The sequence below is a fragment of the Gouania willdenowi genome, unplaced genomic scaffold (assembly GCF_900634775.1).
Source record: "Gouania willdenowi unplaced genomic scaffold, fGouWil2.1 scaffold_163_arrow_ctg1, whole genome shotgun sequence".
NCBI lineage: Eukaryota > Metazoa > Chordata > Actinopteri > Blenniiformes > Gobiesocidae > Gouania > Gouania willdenowi.
The window spans coordinates 26,434-46,913 of record NW_021144913.1 but is presented as its reverse complement, the minus strand read 5'-3'; the positions used below and the strand labels follow the sequence as shown (position 1 = coordinate 46,913).

Sequence of the window (20,480 nt, the reverse complement as noted above, 5' to 3'; positions counted from 1 at the left end):
AAATATCTTAGTAACAGGTTCAAAATACAAATTATTAATAACAATTAATCTCTGGTCTTTGGAGACAGCAGACGTGTTTTCGTTTGCTCCGATAACACGACCTTGGCTACAGCTGGCTACAGCTGAACAGCCTGCACTGAAAAAAGAAAACTGTTGTTACAACATAATAAAATCATTGAAAGCGGTTCCACTAAATAAAGTTATGTTTTGACAACATAAAAAAATCACGTGCCTATTACTTGAATTACATACGCTACACTCAAATAATTTTTTCATGGTGTTTTAACATATTATTATTTTGTTAAGCTTTAAAAATATATATATGTTAATTGAACATAGATCTATCATTAAATAACTCAAATTTTATCATTTAAATTAGATTTAATTTTAAAATGTATAACTATATAAAATATTTTATGTTAGTTTAAAAATGATCTTCTACCACTAAAAACTAGTTTGCAAAGACTACAATTACAACCACATCTTATGCCACTACACGCATCACATCTTTCAGAGAAAAAAAAGGGATGGAAACAAAATATCTTCAACCACTTTTAATCCACAAATGGATATCAGTCAAATACACATCGACTTGAAACAAAAAAAGCATTGCAAAAATGCTGGATTACAATTTTTTTTCCTTAGAAAACATTGCACATGAACATTGCATTTCTTTCCATATACGGCTACAGGTATGAACGAACAAAATATATGACAATATGCAATACAGTGCATGGAAACAGGTCTTCAACTCGGATCATTTAAACATGATGCAGTACTCTGCAAACAGATACATTTAAATACTTACAGGTTAAGAACAGTGCAAACAAAAATCACAGCACATGACATCAAGTTTTTTGAACAGTGAAGTAAACTATACTGACATCCAATATGTGCAACATTTTAAACATTGTAAACTGGGTTTTACCCCCCAAGGTAGATTGGCATTTTCAGTCATTCATGGAGTCTGTTCTTGAGCACTTGAACCTTTTTTGAAAGAGTGGTGCCCTCCAGCTCCATTAGGATTTTTTGAAACACCTCAAATGTATATTTGAGGTCATGAGGGTAGTCGAGGTTTAATGCATAAATTAAACCAAACAACATAGCAACAGCAAGTGGAAAGTTGTCCACCTGCCGCAAAACCACCCGACCCTCGATCACAACGCCGATGTCACCTGGCTTAGAGTTGCAGTCTTGTTTCCGGATGTAAATGCCAACAGTGGTCTCCTCGATTTGTCTTCGATTGGTTTCGTCTCCACCCTTATAAACACATGTCAGAAATATGGTTCAAAATAACTCGACACAATCCTCAAGAAATCATTAAAAAAAGCAACTTTTGTAACTTACAAATGTGATTATCCTTTCTCTGATTTTTCACCATCATGCAAAGTCATATGCCAAAACTAATTTTACCTATTCTACAAGAGCAATTTATTTGTTTTGGCATTTGTTAATGTTTCTTGTCCCTCTCCCCAGCAAATGGAGTTTGTTTTGGTTTACAGTTGAATGACAATTTAAAAAGTAAAGGTGAGCAGCAGGGGCTGTTTATCCACCACAGTGTTAGACTTTTAAGCCATGTTTTTAAACTGTTTTGATGTTTTGTACATGCAATCTACACACAGGGTTGTTATGCATACAAATCTTAAAAAAATATATATTTTAAAATCCTAAAGATATAAAACTGGAAGATAACCAAGAATATGTGTATGCTCTTGTGGAATAACACCCACACAGCCATAACCCCATAAAGGCAAGGAATTCAATTGCAAAGCAAATTAAAGCCCAGTTAACACAGAGAATAAGTTTTTTTTATAGTTTACACCTTTCGTCAACAAGGCAATGACGATTTGGAAGCCGAATACTATAACGTGCATAAACAAGTCCCATAGTGGGAAATACTCTGCAAAGATGATGTCATAGCCCCTGCACCTCTCTTAACCCGCATGCATGACCCCTCTTCACCTGCATGCGCTTGCACTAACCCTAACCCAGCATGACGGCACCACATACAAGCCTATATGTTTACTACAGTGTGTTCCACCTTTTTGTGTGGATGCACACATAATTACTTGTTTTTAGGGGAAAGTGTTTTTGTTTTGTCTCCATGTGGACAGAGCCTAAGACTAATTAGTGAAGAAGATTTGCAAAAGATATAACACCTCTCCTATAGACGAGACATTTTGCATATTAACAATTCTTATCGCTTGGCTTCAGAATTTTTTTTTTTACAACAATTAAATACTCACCACATACTCCATGACTAAATTTCCTGGTTCCTCATTGAGGTATGCACAGAGTCCTTTAATGATGCACCCTCGAATAAGGTCAACATCAGCACCCTGACCAGAGGGGACAAGAATGGTAAGTTCATTAAAAAAAATTACCACATTCTGAATTCAAATGTATAATGCCTATATATTTGTTTCTTACCTGAACCACGGGTGCCACAATATCTTCAAGCACTCTCCCCACTTGTCCACCTCTTCGCTCAAACAGCCTTAGGAGTTTGCCAGACAGCTCGTCTATCTGAGATAGGAACCTCGATTGTAGTGGTAAGGTGGTGATGCGCTTGAACTCCAAATTTATCTGTTTCAAAAAAATAAGGAAAGTAAAAGAGAGACATTGTTTATTCATTATTGTTTTGTAAGTTTCTTTCAGTGACTCAACCTAGAAGTGCATGGTGCATTTGTGTTCACTTTGTAAGATGGAGATTTACCCAAAAAACTATGAAAGGAATATGAGTACCATATTGTAAAGCAAAAAAACTATTGTGGTTCATTACCATACTTTAATGTTTAATAACGATAAATAAAAAATAAAAAAACCCAAAATAATTAAGGTGGTAAAAAAAATAAAAATAAAATTATTATTATTATTTACAGCGTTTAAACATAAAACTTGCACTAGACAAACTCAAAGACTTGGAAGCTATTTTTTTTCATTTAAAATGGGCGAAAGTGGACACTGCTGCCAACTGGTTCTGTAAATTAACCTCAATGCAACATACCTCAATTACATTGAAGAGAGCTGGCCATCTGTCCTTGAAATCTTCAACCATTGGTTTGTCTTGAACCACTTCATACCTCCGTTGTGCAAAGGTTCGGTCCATTTTCCTTCGCACTGCCTCATTGTTGTTCAGTTGCTTCACATCTGAGAGAAGTTCCACTCTCAGACCCTCAAGACTTTGCTGTGATTCTCCAGTGGGATAAGGAGGGCAGTAGTTGACTTCAGAACGCCTTGGTCTTTTGATGGCAGAGGCTGCACTTGATTTGCCCTCAGGCTTGTGCTTGATGGAGTTCACCAAAACCTCAGGACATACCAGCTTCCTCAATTGTGTACGGTAAATTGCAAGTTTATTCTTTAAGCTTGCCTTCCAACCGGCATATCCTGTCACTGAGCCCCTCTCTGTTAGACAAGGGTGTTTTGAGATGAGTGCCTCACCAACCATGTTGAACTCTCTGTCTGTGACATAAACTTTGTATTTGACAATTTCTTGAATCAAAGCCTCGAGAATGGTGGACTTGAGTTTAAGATCTGGTACAAGCATTTTGCCATTGTCTCTGAATGCTGCATTGCCACTTTCAAGTTTTAACTCTGAATCAAAGCCAAACTTTGGAACATTGAAGGTGCTCGGCCAAATTGTTCTGGAGGTTGAAGAAGTGGATGTGTCAGAGTCCGGCGAGGACAGAATGTCAGTATCAACAACTTCACTGGATCCTGATGAGTTTTCTTCCAGGAAACTGTAGTTACAAGCATCTTGTGAAATAATTTGGAGCTCCACGCATTGTGGTGTTGAGGTGCTGTCGGTATAGATCACTTTGATTGTTCCTCGATCAGCTACTTCATCCATTGAAGTGAGGTTCATGAAATCATTGTTAAATAAGGGATCCATAAACTGAAGCCTGAAGTCTCTTTGAATAGCACACTGTCTCTGCACAATATCAGCAAGTTCACTGACTGATGTTGGAAGTCCACCGGGAAAAGTCAAGCGTTGACTACCGTTGTCTCCAAGGATCACCTTTAAAACAGCCGTCATGATGACAGATTTCAATCTGTAAAGAAGATGAACAAAAGTAAGATTTCTTTTCAAAGTGTTCAAAATTTCATTTAGTTTGTAAAACAGACATTGGAAATGCCAAAGGCAGAGTGAACATGCCAAAGACAGACAGTGGACATCAAGAGTTTAGTGAGTGAAAGATGAAACGGTATTGTGCATTGGATTATCATAAGTAACCAGAGAAAAGTAGAGCTAAATAATAAGTTTGAAAGATTTCAGCTTTTTTTCCAGAGTGGGGGGTGGGTGTTAATGACTATTGAGGACTGACAAAACATGCAAACTGTGGTATGAAAAAGCAAAGCTAGAATATTGATTTACCAACCTTTAATGATGATGTGCCTTTTTAAAGTAACCATACGGGTTGATCCAACCATGTACTCAGCTAATGGATAGACGTCAGTCAGTTCACTGACTGCTAAGAGCTTGACTTCTCTTGCAGGTGACAAGCTTAGCTCAAAGGCTCTGTAGTGTTCAATATACCAAGCACACAGCACTCTCACAATAAAAAACAAGGTCTGATTGATAATGCACATCTGGGTAATTTCAGCAAACTCTGGTAATCCACCAGAGGATCCATGTGCCAGTATCATGCCTTTGCTGTAGGCAATACCCCAGAATGTTGCATTTTTTGCAAGATTTACCTCATCAAGGTTGGGATACTTTAAATGAATTGCATGAGCCACCTCATCTTTCAACAAATCAACTGGAACTGTGGACACACATGGTACATCAAGGCAAGGTTTACCATGAGATGGTGAGTTGATGAGGAAAGCAATCATAAACTGATGCTTCGAGGCCAATGTCAAAGGCAAATTTTTGAAGCAACTGGTATGTTTCACTATCTGCTTGAAAAATTTATGTTTTGCTTCAAAGCGCATTGTCCAGAGAGACACTAAAGGTCCAAAACAATGAATCAACTGAGGATAGTGCTCAAGAAAGTGGTGCTTGGGCAGAAGTCTTACAGTAGGAAACAGCTCTTGGAACCTCTGTCTGTGTTCAACTATCTTACTTTCGAGGTATGCGATGGACTCATCAGTGTGCACTGGGGCAACAACCAATTCAACAATGTCTTTTAAATCCAACAACACAGCCCATGCGAGCTCATTTTGTGGAACGCAAGAGCCAATCAAAAATGGAAGGAACCTCAGCAAGCTCCAATTTTCATGGGCGTTGCCTCCAATGGATTTCCGACTGCAGACACTTTTTGGGACAAGATGAGGCTTATTAGTCTTGTCAGACCATTTGTATGGAAATGCCACTATAGCATTGTTCAGCTCATCTAATGTGAAAAACTTTTTTGATATCAGGACATTCAGGCAGTAAGCCAATTCAAATGGCACGATTCCTTCAAAAATGTCATGAGCAATGTCTGGGGGATATCCTATCACAACATTAAAATGTGACAAGTTCTTAGTAAGAACACACTCTCGTTTAACAGCCAAGTGATGTCTGGCATTCTCGTTCGCTATTTGCACATGTTCTTCATGTTGTTCTTTTGTCCTTAAACTAAAAACCCCAGATGCAACACAGTGAGAACTTATTTCAGAACGTCTTGCTGTACAAAAACGACAGAAGTAATCTCCTGAAAAACACTCAATGAAGCCAGAAATACTGTGGGCGCCCAGATTATCGGCAACAACACTATGTACTGTACCTTTCAAAGATGTGCCTAACAGAGGAACATAAACACCATGGTCTTCCAGGGTTTTTAGATCTTTTAAGAGAGGTTCTAAAACCTTATCAAAACCACAGGTTTTCACATCATTACTTTTACAGAGCACTGCAAGGTAAATGGAAGACAAAGAGGAATGAGAGCCTGGTGGTAGGTTAGAAAGTAACCAATAAACGGCACAAATCTTGTGCTTTTTTCGCGAGGTGCCCAGGGGATTACAAGTCTCAAAATCATCTACATATAGACAAATTGAAATTCGTAACTCTTCATTATTCAAAAACTTGTTTTGTAGGAAATGACTACCATCTTTAAATGATTTGTACTCATAAGATGGGTCTCTTTTAAGGTCTGTTGTTCCTCTATGATTTTCTTCGAGTTTTTCAAGAATACCTTTTGTACTTAATAATTGCTGCAATGACTTTAGGATTGGGACATATTGGAAAGATCTGAACTTATTCCCATTAAGTATGAAAGTCAAAGGTTCCACAACGTTGAAGCAATTCCTGTAGTATTTCTTCCGCTGATAAGTAGAAGAAAGGGGCCCCCCTTTTTCAACAGCTTTTGATATAGGATTGGATGTATGCACTGCAGAAGCAATACTAGCAACTACTGAGTCCTCAACTTCAACGTTATGTCTCTTAAAGACATCAGAAACAATATCTTTTGAAAGTGGCTCTATTGCTGAACTCAAGTAACTAAGCTCAGATAAAAACTCATCTATGGCTGTACCTGGCACATGGACAAGATATTCCAACTTAAGTAAGGCTGCAGCAAGTTGCTTCTCAATTGCACTTAAGAGGGCATTGATCTAGCTTGATCTACAATGTCACTCTCCACACACTCATCCTCCTGATCATCAGTGGGAGAAAGTTCAACAAGATGAGATGTATTTGTTATCACAATACCGGGTTTAAAGTTAGCCAACGAATGAGATGCATGTCTACGACTTTTGTGAGATTTAAAGGTTCCATAAACACTTGTATGAAAATCACAACCATGAAACATGCAAGTCACTTTTTCATTTTTCTTTAAATGAGAATTTATGTGAGCAAAGTATTCCCTTTCATTTCCCAAATTTTTACATGAGCAAATGTGACACTTAAATATCGATACTACTTTGACTGCTTTATCGTTTGTAGAATGATCTCGAGAGTGATGAATGTGTAATGCATTCCATGTTTTAAATGTGCAAGGGCACTCTAAAAAAGTACACGGATAATGGCTTGTACGCCCAAGGTGTGGATGTTTTAATTTATAGTGGTTTAATAAAGCCAATCTACCTGCAACTGCCACCGAGCACAGTTTACACTGCCACATTCACTGTTGAAAAAGAGAGAAAAGAAACAATGTCATTTTATCAACTGGAGCTAAGTTTTAATAACAAAAGACATACTCACCACAACTACAGAGCCTCTCTATGGAGAACTTTGAACTAAATTTGCCAGTTCTACTGGAAATAGGAATCTGTAAGATATAACATCACGCTACACTTCAGACAATAAAAATATATACACAATACAAATATACACAATGAACATACACAATTATATTTGCTTAGTGTATTTAAACATCCATATTAACATCTAGAGCAGTGGTCTTTGGACCATGACCCCATTTTAATATCACAAATTTTTGGCGACCCCACAGGCTTTTTCCGAGAATTTTTTATTCAATATGTAATACAGAACTACTAAGATTACTGCAAGAAGTAACACAATGCACCAGCTCAGATATTTTTATACAGTATTTTATTTTTTATTATTTTCTTTCATCATTCCTGCTTTATGAGCTAATTTTCTATTTGAGAAAGTCAGGGTATAGGATACAGTTGTGTTTTTATTTGAAAAATAATTTATTAAAACTTAAAAATATTTTTTATCAGCTATTTTTATTAAGTACAAGACATTCCAGGTGACCCCATTTAAATTCCTGGTGACCCCACATCGGGTCCCAACTCCAAGATTGAAAAACACTGATCTAAAGCTTTTTGATAAATATCTGGCTTAACAAACATGATGATGAGGTAAAATAAAACTGGCTGTGTAAAATATTATTTGTCAATTTCCCGCAAACGAATTAAAAAAAGTAAAAAATAATAATTGAACAAATAAATTTTATTTATTTCCCCCCCACCAAAAAAAAAAGAAAACAAAAAGAAAAAGGAAAAAAAAGAAAGCATTCAAACTAGTGAGTAGCCAGCTTCCTTAAACTTTACATAACCCTAACTAACTACTATTACAAGGCCAGGTAAAATATTTCACCCGGTTAGTGTCACCCACACGGTGGGAATGGACTTCTGGTTAATTAGAAACTCAGAAATGCTCATAACGCACAACTTGACAAACGGTGCAGGTGGTTGGCGCTTCAAACGCGACAAATGGGCTCCGTCTATTTACTGACTCAAAAATACGAGCGCAAAGGACAGCCTTCAAATGTGCGGTAATGTACATAATTTGCGACATATACGGTCAACATCAATATATAAGGTTGACAGAAACATGAAAAATAGATTTGATAACTTTGAGTGGCTGACTGATATAAGAATACTGGCGGTTTCCAGCATTTAGCCCACGCCACGCGCTACAGCTTGCAATTCTAGCAGGCGAGTAAAGTCAAAATACAACGAAAATATAAAATATAAATAACAGAGCCGATGATAAGAATTCCCTGTATCCCATGAACGTTTATAACAATTCAGAGACACTTACCTTTTCAAACTAGCCTTGAGGTTGCTCCAGCTTGCGGGAGGGAGGCAAGATGGCTGAAAATTTGGGCGAAGAGTTGAAACTTTCTCAGGTGGGAGGCGTGGCTTTTGAGCGAAAGCGTGAACGTTGTGTGTTACAAGGACATATAATTTTTATAAAGAGGGAACATCCTCCAAAAATGTGAACATTTCAAATGACAAAATCATGTTTACTTCCAAACATAAAAAAATGCTGTCGAATGTGAAAACTAAAATCATTAACGCTCCACAACCCCCATGAGGCCATTTTTTCAGTGTGAACAGCCTGAAAAACTGGGCCCAAGACTGAAGGAAAATGGTGAAAAAACCGCAGGGAGGCCCTTCAGAACCCAATTCGGGTTTGGAAGAGGTCAAGGAGATGATACGCGAGAGTCTACAAAACCTATCTGCCGAGATAAAGTCGTTGGAAAAGACGCTGGAAAACTCACTGGAAAGACTACAAAGCGAAACAAAGGTACTGAAAGAAAAGAATGAAAGAAATGCTGAAGAGGTAAAATTGTTGAACGCGAGGGTTGAACAGCTGGAACAAAAGGAAAGAGAGAAAGATGTCATCATCACAGGCCTAAAGATAAAACTCAGGAGTGACGAAGAAACAAAATCGATTGAACAACAGGTCATTGACTTCCTGAAGTCGAAGGACATTGTCCTGAACCCTGACAACATCAACTCCTGCCATCTCCTGCCAAAGAGAAATGATACCAGAGCTGTAAAAATAGCCTTCACGAATATAAAATTCAAAGGAGAACTACTCAAGCAAAGAAATAAACTCAAGGGAACGAAGGTGTACATCAATGAAAACCTGACGAAACAAAATGCAAGCATTGCATGGAAAGCACGCCAAATAAAAAAAGAAGGAAAGATTATGAAGACTTGGTCAAAAAACTGCAGGATTTACATCCTGGAAGAAGAGGACGGAAAACCAGTTCTCGTCAAAACGATGGACAACTTGGGAAAATACGAAGGATCCACCTAAACAACAACACTACTGATGGTAATCATGGATATGGACCCAGATCTATAAAAACACTGGAAATAAAACTCAGACTGTGATTATTTTACGGAGACCGATTTAAATGTGAAACCAAGAGTAAAAAAGGTCTGTCATTTATTCATTTCAATTGCTAGGTGGTGGGGTGATTAAGGATTACATTAAATTTAAATTCAAAGTGTTTATTGTCATATGTGCAGTTAGAAACACGTTTTTTTTTTTTTTTATACAATGAAATTACTGCCTTGCTTATGAGCTGGGATATAATAATGTGTTTATACAAGTTAAATCTAACAGTGGAAAATACAACACTGCCAATAAAACTAACAACAGCAGTTAGAAACACGCTTATGAACTAAGATATATTACATTAAAATACTGCCTTGCTTGTGAACTGGGATGTAGTGATGTGTTTATACAAGTTGGATCTGATCCCATCATCAGACAGTGGAGGATACAACACTGCCAATGGAACTAACAACAGCTGGATTACCCTTGATGTAGAGACAAAACAAGGTGACATTGTGGATGAAAAGGGAAAAACCTTCCAAACACCTTCGAAAGAGGAACTATTCTTGAACTGGAGGAATGCTAACAACGTCTGGCAGGGAACAAGGCCAACATAAACAAAGATAGAAAGGACAACACTGACTACAGATGGACGTTCAGAAGAAATCAAGAATGTTTGACCAGAGAGACATGTAAACCCATGTAAATCTGCGATGGTAAAACAGGGGACGGGACCCGGATAAGCAAACTGCTTCTCTCGTCTCCTTTTTCGGCATGTACAAAAAATGTAAAAAAAAAAAAAAAAAAAGTGAATGTAACCATGTCGGAAATAAACTGAATAAATAAATAAAATAAATAAAATAAACATTAGAGTAAAGCATTGCACAAAAGCAAGATACAGATTAAAGATAGATAGATAATGATGGGTTGGCTCATCAAAAATTATTTTTAATTTAAATACTTATGACTAAAATGTTTTACTATTGAAAATCACATTATGTGAAAAGATACAAAACTTCCAGATTTAACATAACAATACTATTTTTTTTCACTATGTCTGTACATGCTGTCAAAGGTCAACACTACAGTAAGTGCAATATTTTATAGACAGCAATACATGTTTTGTTAGTGTAATTAAATAAATGAATTTATTTTATTGCATAATTGTGACCATCAACCACCAACAATATATAAATATATATATACACACACTGAACAACAATATAAACACTTTTGTTTTTGCTCCCATTTTTTATGAGCTGAACTCAAAGATCTAAAACATTTTCTATAAACATTAAAGATCTGTTTCTCTCAGATATTGTTACAAATGTGTGTAAATGTGTGTTAGTGAGCAGAGATAACCCCTCCCACCTCACAGGTGTGTCATATCAACATGCTGATTAAACAGCATGATTATTGCACAGGTGTGGCTCAGGGTGGCCACAATAAAAAGACAAAAAACAACAACAATTTTACACCTTAGCAGCCCACTGCTCCTCTGTGGTGGTTAAATCAGGGTTTTTCAACACTGGGGTCGTGACCCCATGTGGGGTTGCCTGGAAATAAAATGGAGTTGCCTGAAATGTCTAGTGATAATAAATTAAAATATGTTTTTAAAAAAACTGATTTACATTATGTTTTTCAATTTCATTACATTGAATTTATTTTTTCATTAAAAAAAAATTAAAAAAAAATCTGTACATCTATTTTAAAATTAAAATAAGTTATAAAATAAATAAAAAAATATTATTAATAATAATAACAATAATTTCAATCCTTGGCAGCCCACTGCTCCTCCGGAATGGGATAAATCAGGGTTTTTCAATGCTGGGGTCGTCACCCTGTGTAGGGTCGCCTGGAAATAAAATAGTCACCTGAAATGTCTGGTGATAATAAAATAAAATTAAAAATTGGATGCCTTATATTCTAAACTGTTTAAAAAATGTTTTTAAATATATATATTTTAACATATTTTAAAAATAAATAAATAATATTTTTTTAATTAAAAAATGTAATTTTAAAATAATTAAATAATATATTTTTAAAAATATAATTGATTAATTTATTTTTTATCTATTTTGCACAATTTTTTTTTTTTTCATTCAAATAAAAACATCTAACACATGATGTCAGTATTCTATACTTTCACTTTGTGCACTGATACTGGCTACTCTGTATTTGTAAAACAAACATGATCAAAACACTAATTTTTGAAAAGTAAGTCTCCATAAATGTGTGATATAAAATGTGAACCAGTCACTGATCTGTCAGTTTATTGATGTGACTTTATTTAATGACTGTAATTGGTTCATCATGACCTTGTAACTTTTACAACTTAAACTACCTCTTTTTTTCACTTTAGAATGACATTGCAGAATTTGATCCATAGAGATGCTCTGGCCCCTTCAACGGCCTGCAGCCTATGAAGGTGAAGGTTCTAAAGGTAAAAGAGGAGGTCAGGGTGATGTCATGGATAAAGGATAGTGGCTTCCTTTGTTTACATTAAAATGTTCCTGAAAGTTAAGTTTGATTAAAGAATCTTCTATTCAAAAAAGTCTGTCTTTACTTGGATCACAAACACTCATTGCTTTGTTATCTGCGCAGCTGAATAGGTAGTAGCAGCACCAAGATTAAGGCAAATGTAGGTGAAATGAATATTATCAATATCTGTAAAAGAGAGATTTAATGAATGCAGAGTAGTCAACTGTTTTTAGAGACAATATTACATACGTACACACTAAGCATGTGGAGATTAATTGATATGAATCGGTATCTAGATCCAAACGTGTGCGATGCAAGTGTATGGATTCATTCAGTGACATCGGTACAATTTACAGGTGAAATCGAGATGCATCGGTCACTGCGTGCCTGCATCGGTAAAATCCATGGTTGCATCCATTTTCTCATCCATCCATCCATCCATCCATCCATCCATCCATCCATCCATCCATCATCTATTTTCTGACTCGCTTGTTCCTGTTTTCAGGGTCGCAGGCCAGTTTTTTATGATGTATTTCATTCTATCCAGTTTTTCTGAGGGACATTGAATGCATCATCAATGCTTTGAGTTTTGTTTTGAACACAGACTGAATCCAGGAAGCATGTTGGTACCGCTACAAAGTTATAACAACACGTCAATCAGACGTAGGAAGATGGTAAACTAGACCAGAATCATGTGGTTTGTAAAGAATGCTTTGCTGCTAAACCTGACACAAACTCAGAGGCTCACTATTATCGATATGGCGTTGCTGCTCTACCCCCCACCCATGTGTGTAGTTTGCGAGGGGGCAGGGAGGGCATTGGTCAGTTGTTTGCATTACAGTTTTCCCAATTTAATTAAAAGAATACAATTCTTAATATGATGTACATAATACACAAATACGTTAAGTGCCATAAAACACAGTGACAGTACTTTATACATATATAATAATGTTTGATTTAAAGGTAGGGTTGGTAACTATCTCCAGATACACTTTTCAAGTTTTTGGTAGAAATGTTCATTATGTCCGGACAGATGTGAAGATCTTATGTATTCTGAAAAAGGAACGAAGAAAATCTGTCAACTGTAGCGTCTGTAAATCTGCAATAACTGCGACCAATGGGATTTTCACGGTTCGTTTTTTTTCAACCAATCACGTCTCCTGGTCCTCCTGCTCGTTCACGGCCTCGTGCGTGCACGAGCGTACATTAAAAAGCGCGTCACCGTTGTTAGAGGAAGCCCGGAAGTAGACAACAGAATGGCGGAGAAAGTACCTATTCCACGTTTACTGGTAATGTCTTGCCCTGCTAAGAAGGGCAAGAAAAGAAAGACATTTTTAGAAAAAGCTGCAAAAAAGAGGTCTTTGGATTTAGCGAGAGGAAAGACAAAAATCTGCATCGGAACATCTTTTGAACGATGGCGACAATTGAAGGAGGACAAGGGCCTGAAAACTGATGCTATGGTTGCTGAATTACTTTTGGACAGGTAAGGTTGTTTTGTTGCCTGGGTGATTGTGTTATCTTTTAAAATAGTGGAAGCAATTCAAGCTATTTGTCATATTAGCCAGATGTTAACGTTAGCGATACATGTCGCAAAGTATTTCTGTTGTTGGATTAGCCTGATGCTACTGTTGATTCTCTGTTAGTGCGAGCTAGTTTAGCAGCTACAGTGTGTACAGTATACATGTGTGCATGTTTGAGCGTGTGTGTTGTGTTTGCTTTCAGCAGGGCGGTCAACAGCTGTAATGTAGGATATTTGTGATTCTTTTTAGCTATAACTGTGCTCCGTCGACTTCAACGCCGTGGAAGGACTCACTTGTGAGACTACCTAACCCCGCTGTGTCAACTGTTGCTCCCGAGTCACTGTCTGAGAGGTGCGTGTAACTTTAGGCTGATATGAACATGTGTTGTATTACCATGCTATCGAACATTCTTCCTAACTTGTCGTTTGTTCTACGTGCATCACGCTATTACTAAATGTATATGCCGATAGTGTGTGGGGGGTGGGGGGAGGGGGTTGGGGGAGATCTGTACGTAAGGCAAGGGGGGGGGATCTTATGTTGTACTCTGTGTCATCCAGATGAGAGAGCCCTTGATTGTCTTCCAGGCTCTCCTTTGAACTCGGTTTATTTCCTGCAGGCATTCTGCTGCATTAAAAAATAATGCATTTCAAATCAAGTTTAACATATGCTGATTACTTTCTGTAATTCTGTCATTTTCACAGAGATGATAATTTCTCCGTTGTTGGAGTCCAGGAGTTAGACATTAGTGGTCCCGAAGAGACAGCTCTTCAGCAATTGGATTCAAGGTATGGTAATTATAATTATAATTTTTTTCCATTTATTTAAAAAAAATGCACGCTGCTTTACTTGCATCACAGTAACATGTCATAATATCCCTCAATTATTGTTCTTTGCCTGTGTATTCAGTATGCTGTCCCAGGACCTAAACGTTGAGGTTGGAGCTGATGAATTTAATGACATTCGGAACTCCATGTAAGTTTCTTTGTTGTGAGATGATTTCACTTCTCTGTTTATAGAAAATTGTGTATTGTTTGAATAATCTATGAATGTATATTTTCTACCAAAGTATTGACTGGGATGATAGCACCTGGTACCCTGATAAAGAGTCAGAGTCTTTGTCATCATCAGAAGAAGATGTAACCAGGGAGGTCGATTATTCTCTCACAATAATGTGTTTTTTGGGAGGTGTAATTTTCATAGCTACTTTTATTACAACAGGACTGGTGGTGCTCTCAACAGTAAAATTTGCTTGGATGTTCTTCCTACAATCAGCATGGAAGACACTGTGCATGATGTTTCAGCCAATATCCCAGATCCTACCGACACAGACCTTCACACATTTCCAGAGTCATGTAAAGTTATGGTGGAGGATGATATTATTGGTCATCCTGCTTCTATCACATATCATGACAGCCTGAAGCGGCTTGCTGAGTATCTCTGTCTACCTGTAAACACGTGTCCTGGTAAAGACTCAAAGACCAAGCAAAAGTGCATGGAAACTGGCCCATTTGAAATCAATATAAAGTCCAGGGGAACAGCTGCTGTAATTGAATGGGTAAGTCATTTTTTGTGTTTTTTAAACGTTTATGTTTTTCACATTCATATTTGTTGTTTTGTAATGTGCGCCCCTTCCCCCTCCACAGAAATGTCCTTTTGGTCATACAGTGTGGAAATCGTGTTCCCAGCCCACTTTGAAATATGGGATGCTAGTTGGAGACTTCATGCTGTCTACTAATATACTACTATCAGGCAACAACTATGCCAAGATATCCCTGTTATTCAAGTTCATGAAACTGGGGATGGTGGAAAGATCAACATTCTTCAGGGCTCAGGACTCCTACTGTGTGGACACTATAAAGGAGTTCTGGAGTCAGAAGAGGGCCGCAATCATCACCCAGCTTCAGGCAAAAGGGCCTGTTGTCGTCTTGGGTGAGTTTGACACACACACACACACACACACTGAAAAATGTTTTACACCTGTGGTTCTCAATGGCTGGGTTTAAACCAAAACATAGGTTGGGGAGCCATTTTGATTGAGTCATGAAAGAGTGCCTGCAAATAAATCTATGTGGCCAAAAGTTATTTATACTGATTACTGACATTTCCCCTTGCAATGCCACCAACTTGTCATTTTTGTTGATCATTATACTGTTTGAAATGTTGAAGAAATACGGATCCACGATTGTTATTAAGAACATAGAATGGGTCCAGATTCTTGACCATTTGAAGACCACTGATATATTCTATATAATATAACTGTTTTTCCAAGACATTGTATAAGACTGGCAGATGCATTGTGATTAAAATAAATAAATAAAATTGTAAACATAAAAGTGAAAGAGTGAGTTATAAATCAAAATGGATTAATAAAATGTAGACAAAAATTCAGTTTTTAGTTTACTGGTGTTTGGCTCCATTCTGATTCAACTGATTTTTTTACTCTCTTTTTATTATTTCCCCCAAAAGGTGATGCCCGCATCGACAGTCCAGGTTTCTGTGCACAATATTGCACATATTCTGTCATGGACAATGATTCCAAACAGATCATGTCTATTATCAACATTGATAAGCGAGAGACACTGCGAAATTCCGTAATCATGGAAAAGGAAGGCTTCATACGAGCATTTGAGACACTGCGTAAAGACCTCCAAATCGTAGAAGTCTGCACGGATGCTCATACGCAAATATCAGCCCTCTTCAGTAATTGTTTATTTATTTTATTTTTTTCCAACAACATCACTTGCATTGTTATGCTTTTAAATTGATTTGATTTTTAAACTGGATATATATTCTTTGAATTTTTTTCCTACAGGCAAAGGAAAATATAAAGACATTGGACATTTGGCATGGGTCAAAGAGCTTGAGCAAAAAAATTAATACGGTAATTTCATAATCCTTCTGGGTGGTATTATTGCTGAATCGCTACACAATGTTTCCTCTCATATATACATTTGTTATCCCATTTTTATTTTTTTTGCTCTTGTTCAAGGCTGGGCAGCAAAAGGAGTGCACCATTCTGCAGACCTGGAACATGGATATTTGTAACCACTTTTGGTATTGTTGCAAGACTGCAGATAACCCTGATCAATTTTTTTGTAAGTATAATAGAAGTGCAATTGCATCGACCTAGAAACCTGATTGTATTGAGAATTTTTGTGAATATGACCTCATGCCTCTTAAATTTGTAACTGGTTTTACTCAGGACATGTGGACTGGACTCCTCCACCATGTGACAGGAAAACATTCCTGGGCCTTGGGTGCCTGTCATCATGGCCTCTTGATTGAAAACAGTGAGAAGGAGTTGATCAAGAGCCATTCAGTTGCACACCAGAAACTGTCATTAATTGTTTTGGATGGACGCTGGCTGAAAAAAGTCCACAAATATTTAAACTTCAGGTATATCAGCACGTCTATGTTCAACTTACGGATTAGTCCTCCAATTACTTTTTGTAATATAAATATGATACTTATTATATTATGTGTCTTGAATTTTATATTACAAAAAAGTAAAGCAAATGTATATGGTTTAAATGTGTTCTTAGGTCAACTGCAGAGCTGGAGTCCTTTCATAATCACATACTCATGTATGCAAGCAAGCGCTTCAGCTTCTCCCCACCAGTTTACGCAGCTCGAGCAATGCTGGCTGGCCTGGACTACAACTACCACATCCACAGACTACCAAAGAAGAACACTGATGGCTCCATTCAGTAAGTCGTATTAGAGTTACACTCATATTTGAATAAAAACACTCAAAGGCCATAAGTGGAGACAGATCTAATAAATAAATGCACCAAAGTTGTTTACATTTTTGAGGTGTGGTTATGTAATGACAAAATACATGGTCAAGGTGAAGGTTGTTAATAACATAATTGAAAACTCATCCTATTGTTCACGGTTAGGTTATTTAGATGTATTCCTAAGATTGTTATACTTTCTGTTTTTCCAGATATCGCAGGTTGTTTAATAAAAAATCCAAGAAGTGGAGCCTCTACACAGTAAAAGAAGACAAAGACTGGCTACATCCCAGACCTCCAGAGTGCAATCCTTAGGAAAAGGTTGTCTGCTGTGGGAGGGTTGCCACGGACCATAACAAGGAGGCCTGACGATCCCCGTCAATATGGGGTTCCGTCAGGTGTCCCTGCTCCAGCCACCCAGGACCTGTTGCAGATGCAACTGAGCAGAGGGCGAGGTGAGTTGACTTATTTTGTGAGTTGATTATAAAGTACTAATATACTTATGTGCGAAAGCTAATTAAAAATATACTTCACATAATATTAAAATATTTATACCAGGTCGACTTGTACATATTTTACAGCTCTAATAAACTAAAGAATTTGTATAAACATAGCTGATGAACAACTGAAACTGTAATGACTTTTTGTTATCGAGTGAAATACAATAGAAATGGTGTGGTTTGTCTATCAAATGCAGTAACTGTCAGATATGTAATTCTGATGTTCTTTCTAAAGGTGAACCACTGCCGAAACAATAAGTTCCCACAGTGGACGACGCTGCCACATACAGAGCCTCACCTGCCGACCAACACTTCATGTGTATTGCCTTTGTTAATTCCATTGTTTTTGCAGGATGAAAGTTGTATGAAGTGTATGTGACGTTTCTTTTTTATAATAAAAATTGTACAAGTGTACACATTTGTTATCATTACTAGTAAGGAGATTCAAAATGTTATAGCTTGATTGTAGATGCTTTTTGTTCAAGCAAATGCCAAAATACTATATAAAAATGTGTAAATACAGCTACTTCTTCTGTAATGATAATAGATAAAACAAAAAAACAAAACCTTGCTCAGTGCAGGGCTGTCATATTTACACATTTATTTACACTTGTCATAATGGAAACATTATTGCACTCTTCCAGGGATGTAACCCGTATAATGTCCCAGTAGATCTGGAAAGCAATCTCTGATTCTCCACACAACGCAACTAGGAATAACAACTCTATTGCCTCGTCCCTGTGCCCCATATTGCCACATAACATATTGACGGTAGGCTGCATGGCATAATTGTTTGCTGCTCTCCCCTCAGTTGGGCAGATCATCCAAGCCCCGGACATCATTCCAAATTCGGCTGGCAAGTCGCAGGTGGCCCTCCTGTAGTATGTAGGCTGCCATGTGAGGCAATATGGAAATACAAGCTTCTGGCTGTTGCCCACAGCACTTGCATTCTACGTCTGTGGGCATATCCCTGCAGTTGTTGCACACACACCAGCTCAGCTGATTTGACACTTGAGTGCCAGGTGCTGGTGCATTTGCTGATGTGATGTGTAGCAGGTCAAACATCATGCTTGGTTCACGTGACAAGCAGCGCTGCAGCAGTTGACGACATTCCTCTAAGTTTAGTGTTTGAATTCTGGCCTGTAAAGCATAACATTTTCAAGATATTTAGGAATGTTTCATTGAATATAGCTTTACTGTTCTCTAAGAGGAATCTAGTGTCCACACTAAGTAGCGTGCCAGTTTATTACATGTGATGTTGATTGCAGAACCTATATTTGCTATACCTGCTCATCTGCAATTCATAGACCCTGCAGAATCTGAGCACGACTTGCATTATCTTGATCGAGGATTATTGTTCCCCGTCCTCTGGTTCCCCGTCCTCTGCCTCTGAGACGTTGGCCTCTATTTGTGGCAATCCTCCTTTGACTTCGGCCACGTCTCCTCTGACTCCACGATGTACTTGGCTCCGGACTGTAATCAGGGTCAGAGGCATAAAACCTCTCACCTTCTGAACTGTAAAAGAGAAATAAGAAATTATATCAAACATTTAGGCTTTTCGTCAATGATTATAACTGAACAAAAAAATGTATCTGTAATTGCTGTAGACATGACATTATTTTTCCCAGCTCTATTACATCTATTGAATTAAAAAAAAAAAAACAATATTAGATTAGATATACTTTATTTTATTTCGGGCAGGGAAATTACAATTCCAGTTGTATTATAGAAAGAAAAGAAAAGCAGCACTCGGGTGAAATAATATATAAATACAGAATACTAAATATAAAAAAGAAACCAGAATGTACAGAAATAAATAATAATAAAAAAGGTTTCTACAGACTACAGCTATACTCCTCTCTCTGTCTGTTGTATTATCCCTGACTGGTAATTAGGCAAAAAGTGGCACTAAAAAGAAACAATAAGAAATGAAAACACTGTTATGGTCATTTTTATATTCATCATCATATCCTCAAATGTATGTTCATGTGTACAATTTGTCATGTTTTAATACATGACGACTCCATTAATCTTTACACTTTTGAACAGCTGAATCATGATTAAACAGTACAGATCGTATTATTCTCAGTGCAGCACAGTCTCTGCCAAGCCAGAATCTCTGCTCACATGCAGACATACACTGACGCACACACTTATCAAGACAGATAAAGACTGGAGCAGAACCTTCTCATAACATCTTCATCATCCTCCAACAATTCCACTATGGGCATCTGACTCCCTCCCTTTTGTCTCTCACTGTTGGGACCTTTTCTTATCTGTATAAAACCTTAAGCTGAAACTGTTAGGGGGCGCGGCACTTCCTTCGGACGTCCGCCTGGACGGACGCTAATTTTGTTTCACTTTGTTCCATTTTGTACCTTTTTTCTTAGTTTAGAATAAACTATTTTTTATATAAAATCATCAATGCTTCTCCTGGACTCCATCATTCAGCCAGAGCAATGAATCATGTCTTCAAATGAGGTCAACCGTAAATTCAGCCGTAACAATTGGCGTCGACGAACTGAATCCATCTTCTGCTCTGTGGGGCATCGACCGTGGACCAGCACTGGGACACACTTGAAGCCCCGGGGCTGGCCCACGGTGGTCCGCCCTCGGACAGAGACTGGAGCACGAACCATCGGTTGAACCTCAAACACCAATTCGGACTAAGGTAAAGCTGCCTTTATAAACATATATATATATAAATTTTCATTTACATATATATTTGCTCTGTGCTGATTTTTTTTGGAAACAGTCAAGCATTGTATTGATTTTC

The 20,480-nt window shown here is 37.4% G+C and overlaps 2 protein-coding genes and 2 long non-coding RNA genes across 6 annotated transcripts; 3 read left to right on the top strand and 1 right to left on the bottom strand.

Annotated features, from left to right (window-relative positions):
* Positions 1-826: 826 nt before the first annotated feature.
* LOC114458703 (uncharacterized) lies at positions 827-8,643 on the bottom strand. Of its 2 annotated transcripts, XM_028441113.1 has the most exons (7): positions 8,438-8,643; positions 7,127-7,193; positions 7,010-7,049; positions 3,008-4,052; positions 2,431-2,586; positions 2,247-2,339; positions 827-1,260 (listed from the first exon to the last, which is right to left on the bottom strand). In XM_028441113.1, the coding sequence occupies exons 4-7, from the start codon at positions 4,034-4,036 to the stop codon at positions 955-957; spliced, it is 1,584 nt and encodes a 527-aa protein (XP_028296914.1). In that variant the 5' UTR covers positions 4,037-4,052; positions 7,010-7,049; positions 7,127-7,193; positions 8,438-8,643; the 3' UTR covers positions 827-954. The 2 variants fall into 2 exon arrangements, 1 of the variants encoding a protein (XP_028296914.1); XR_003673111.1 differs by lacking the exons at positions 2,247-2,339; positions 2,431-2,586; positions 3,008-4,052 and having other exon boundaries at positions 1,227-1,260.
* A 4,647-nt stretch (positions 8,644-13,290) lies between these two features.
* LOC114458702 (uncharacterized) lies at positions 13,291-14,183 on the top strand. The gene is made up of 3 exons (XR_003673110.1): positions 13,291-13,433; positions 13,720-13,821; positions 14,172-14,183. It is a non-coding gene; the product is annotated as an uncharacterized LOC114458702 (long non-coding RNA).
* A 198-nt stretch (positions 14,184-14,381) lies between these two features.
* Positions 14,382-16,501, top strand: LOC114458700 (uncharacterized). Its single transcript, XM_028441112.1, has 6 exons — positions 14,382-14,442; positions 14,689-15,025; positions 15,114-15,399; positions 15,937-16,170; positions 16,283-16,351; positions 16,460-16,501. Coding segments are annotated over exons 1-5 (924 nt in total). The 5' UTR covers positions 14,382-14,440; the 3' UTR covers positions 16,348-16,351; positions 16,460-16,501.
* Positions 16,502-16,678: 177 nt separating this feature from the next.
* Positions 16,679-18,118, top strand: LOC114458701 (uncharacterized). Of its 2 annotated transcripts, none has more exons than XR_003673108.1 (4): positions 16,679-16,866; positions 17,013-17,177; positions 17,426-17,659; positions 17,940-18,118. It is a non-coding gene; the product is annotated as an uncharacterized LOC114458701 (long non-coding RNA). The 2 variants fall into 2 exon arrangements; XR_003673109.1 differs by having other exon boundaries at positions 17,417-17,659.
* The last annotated feature ends 2,362 nt before the right edge of the window (positions 18,119-20,480 follow it).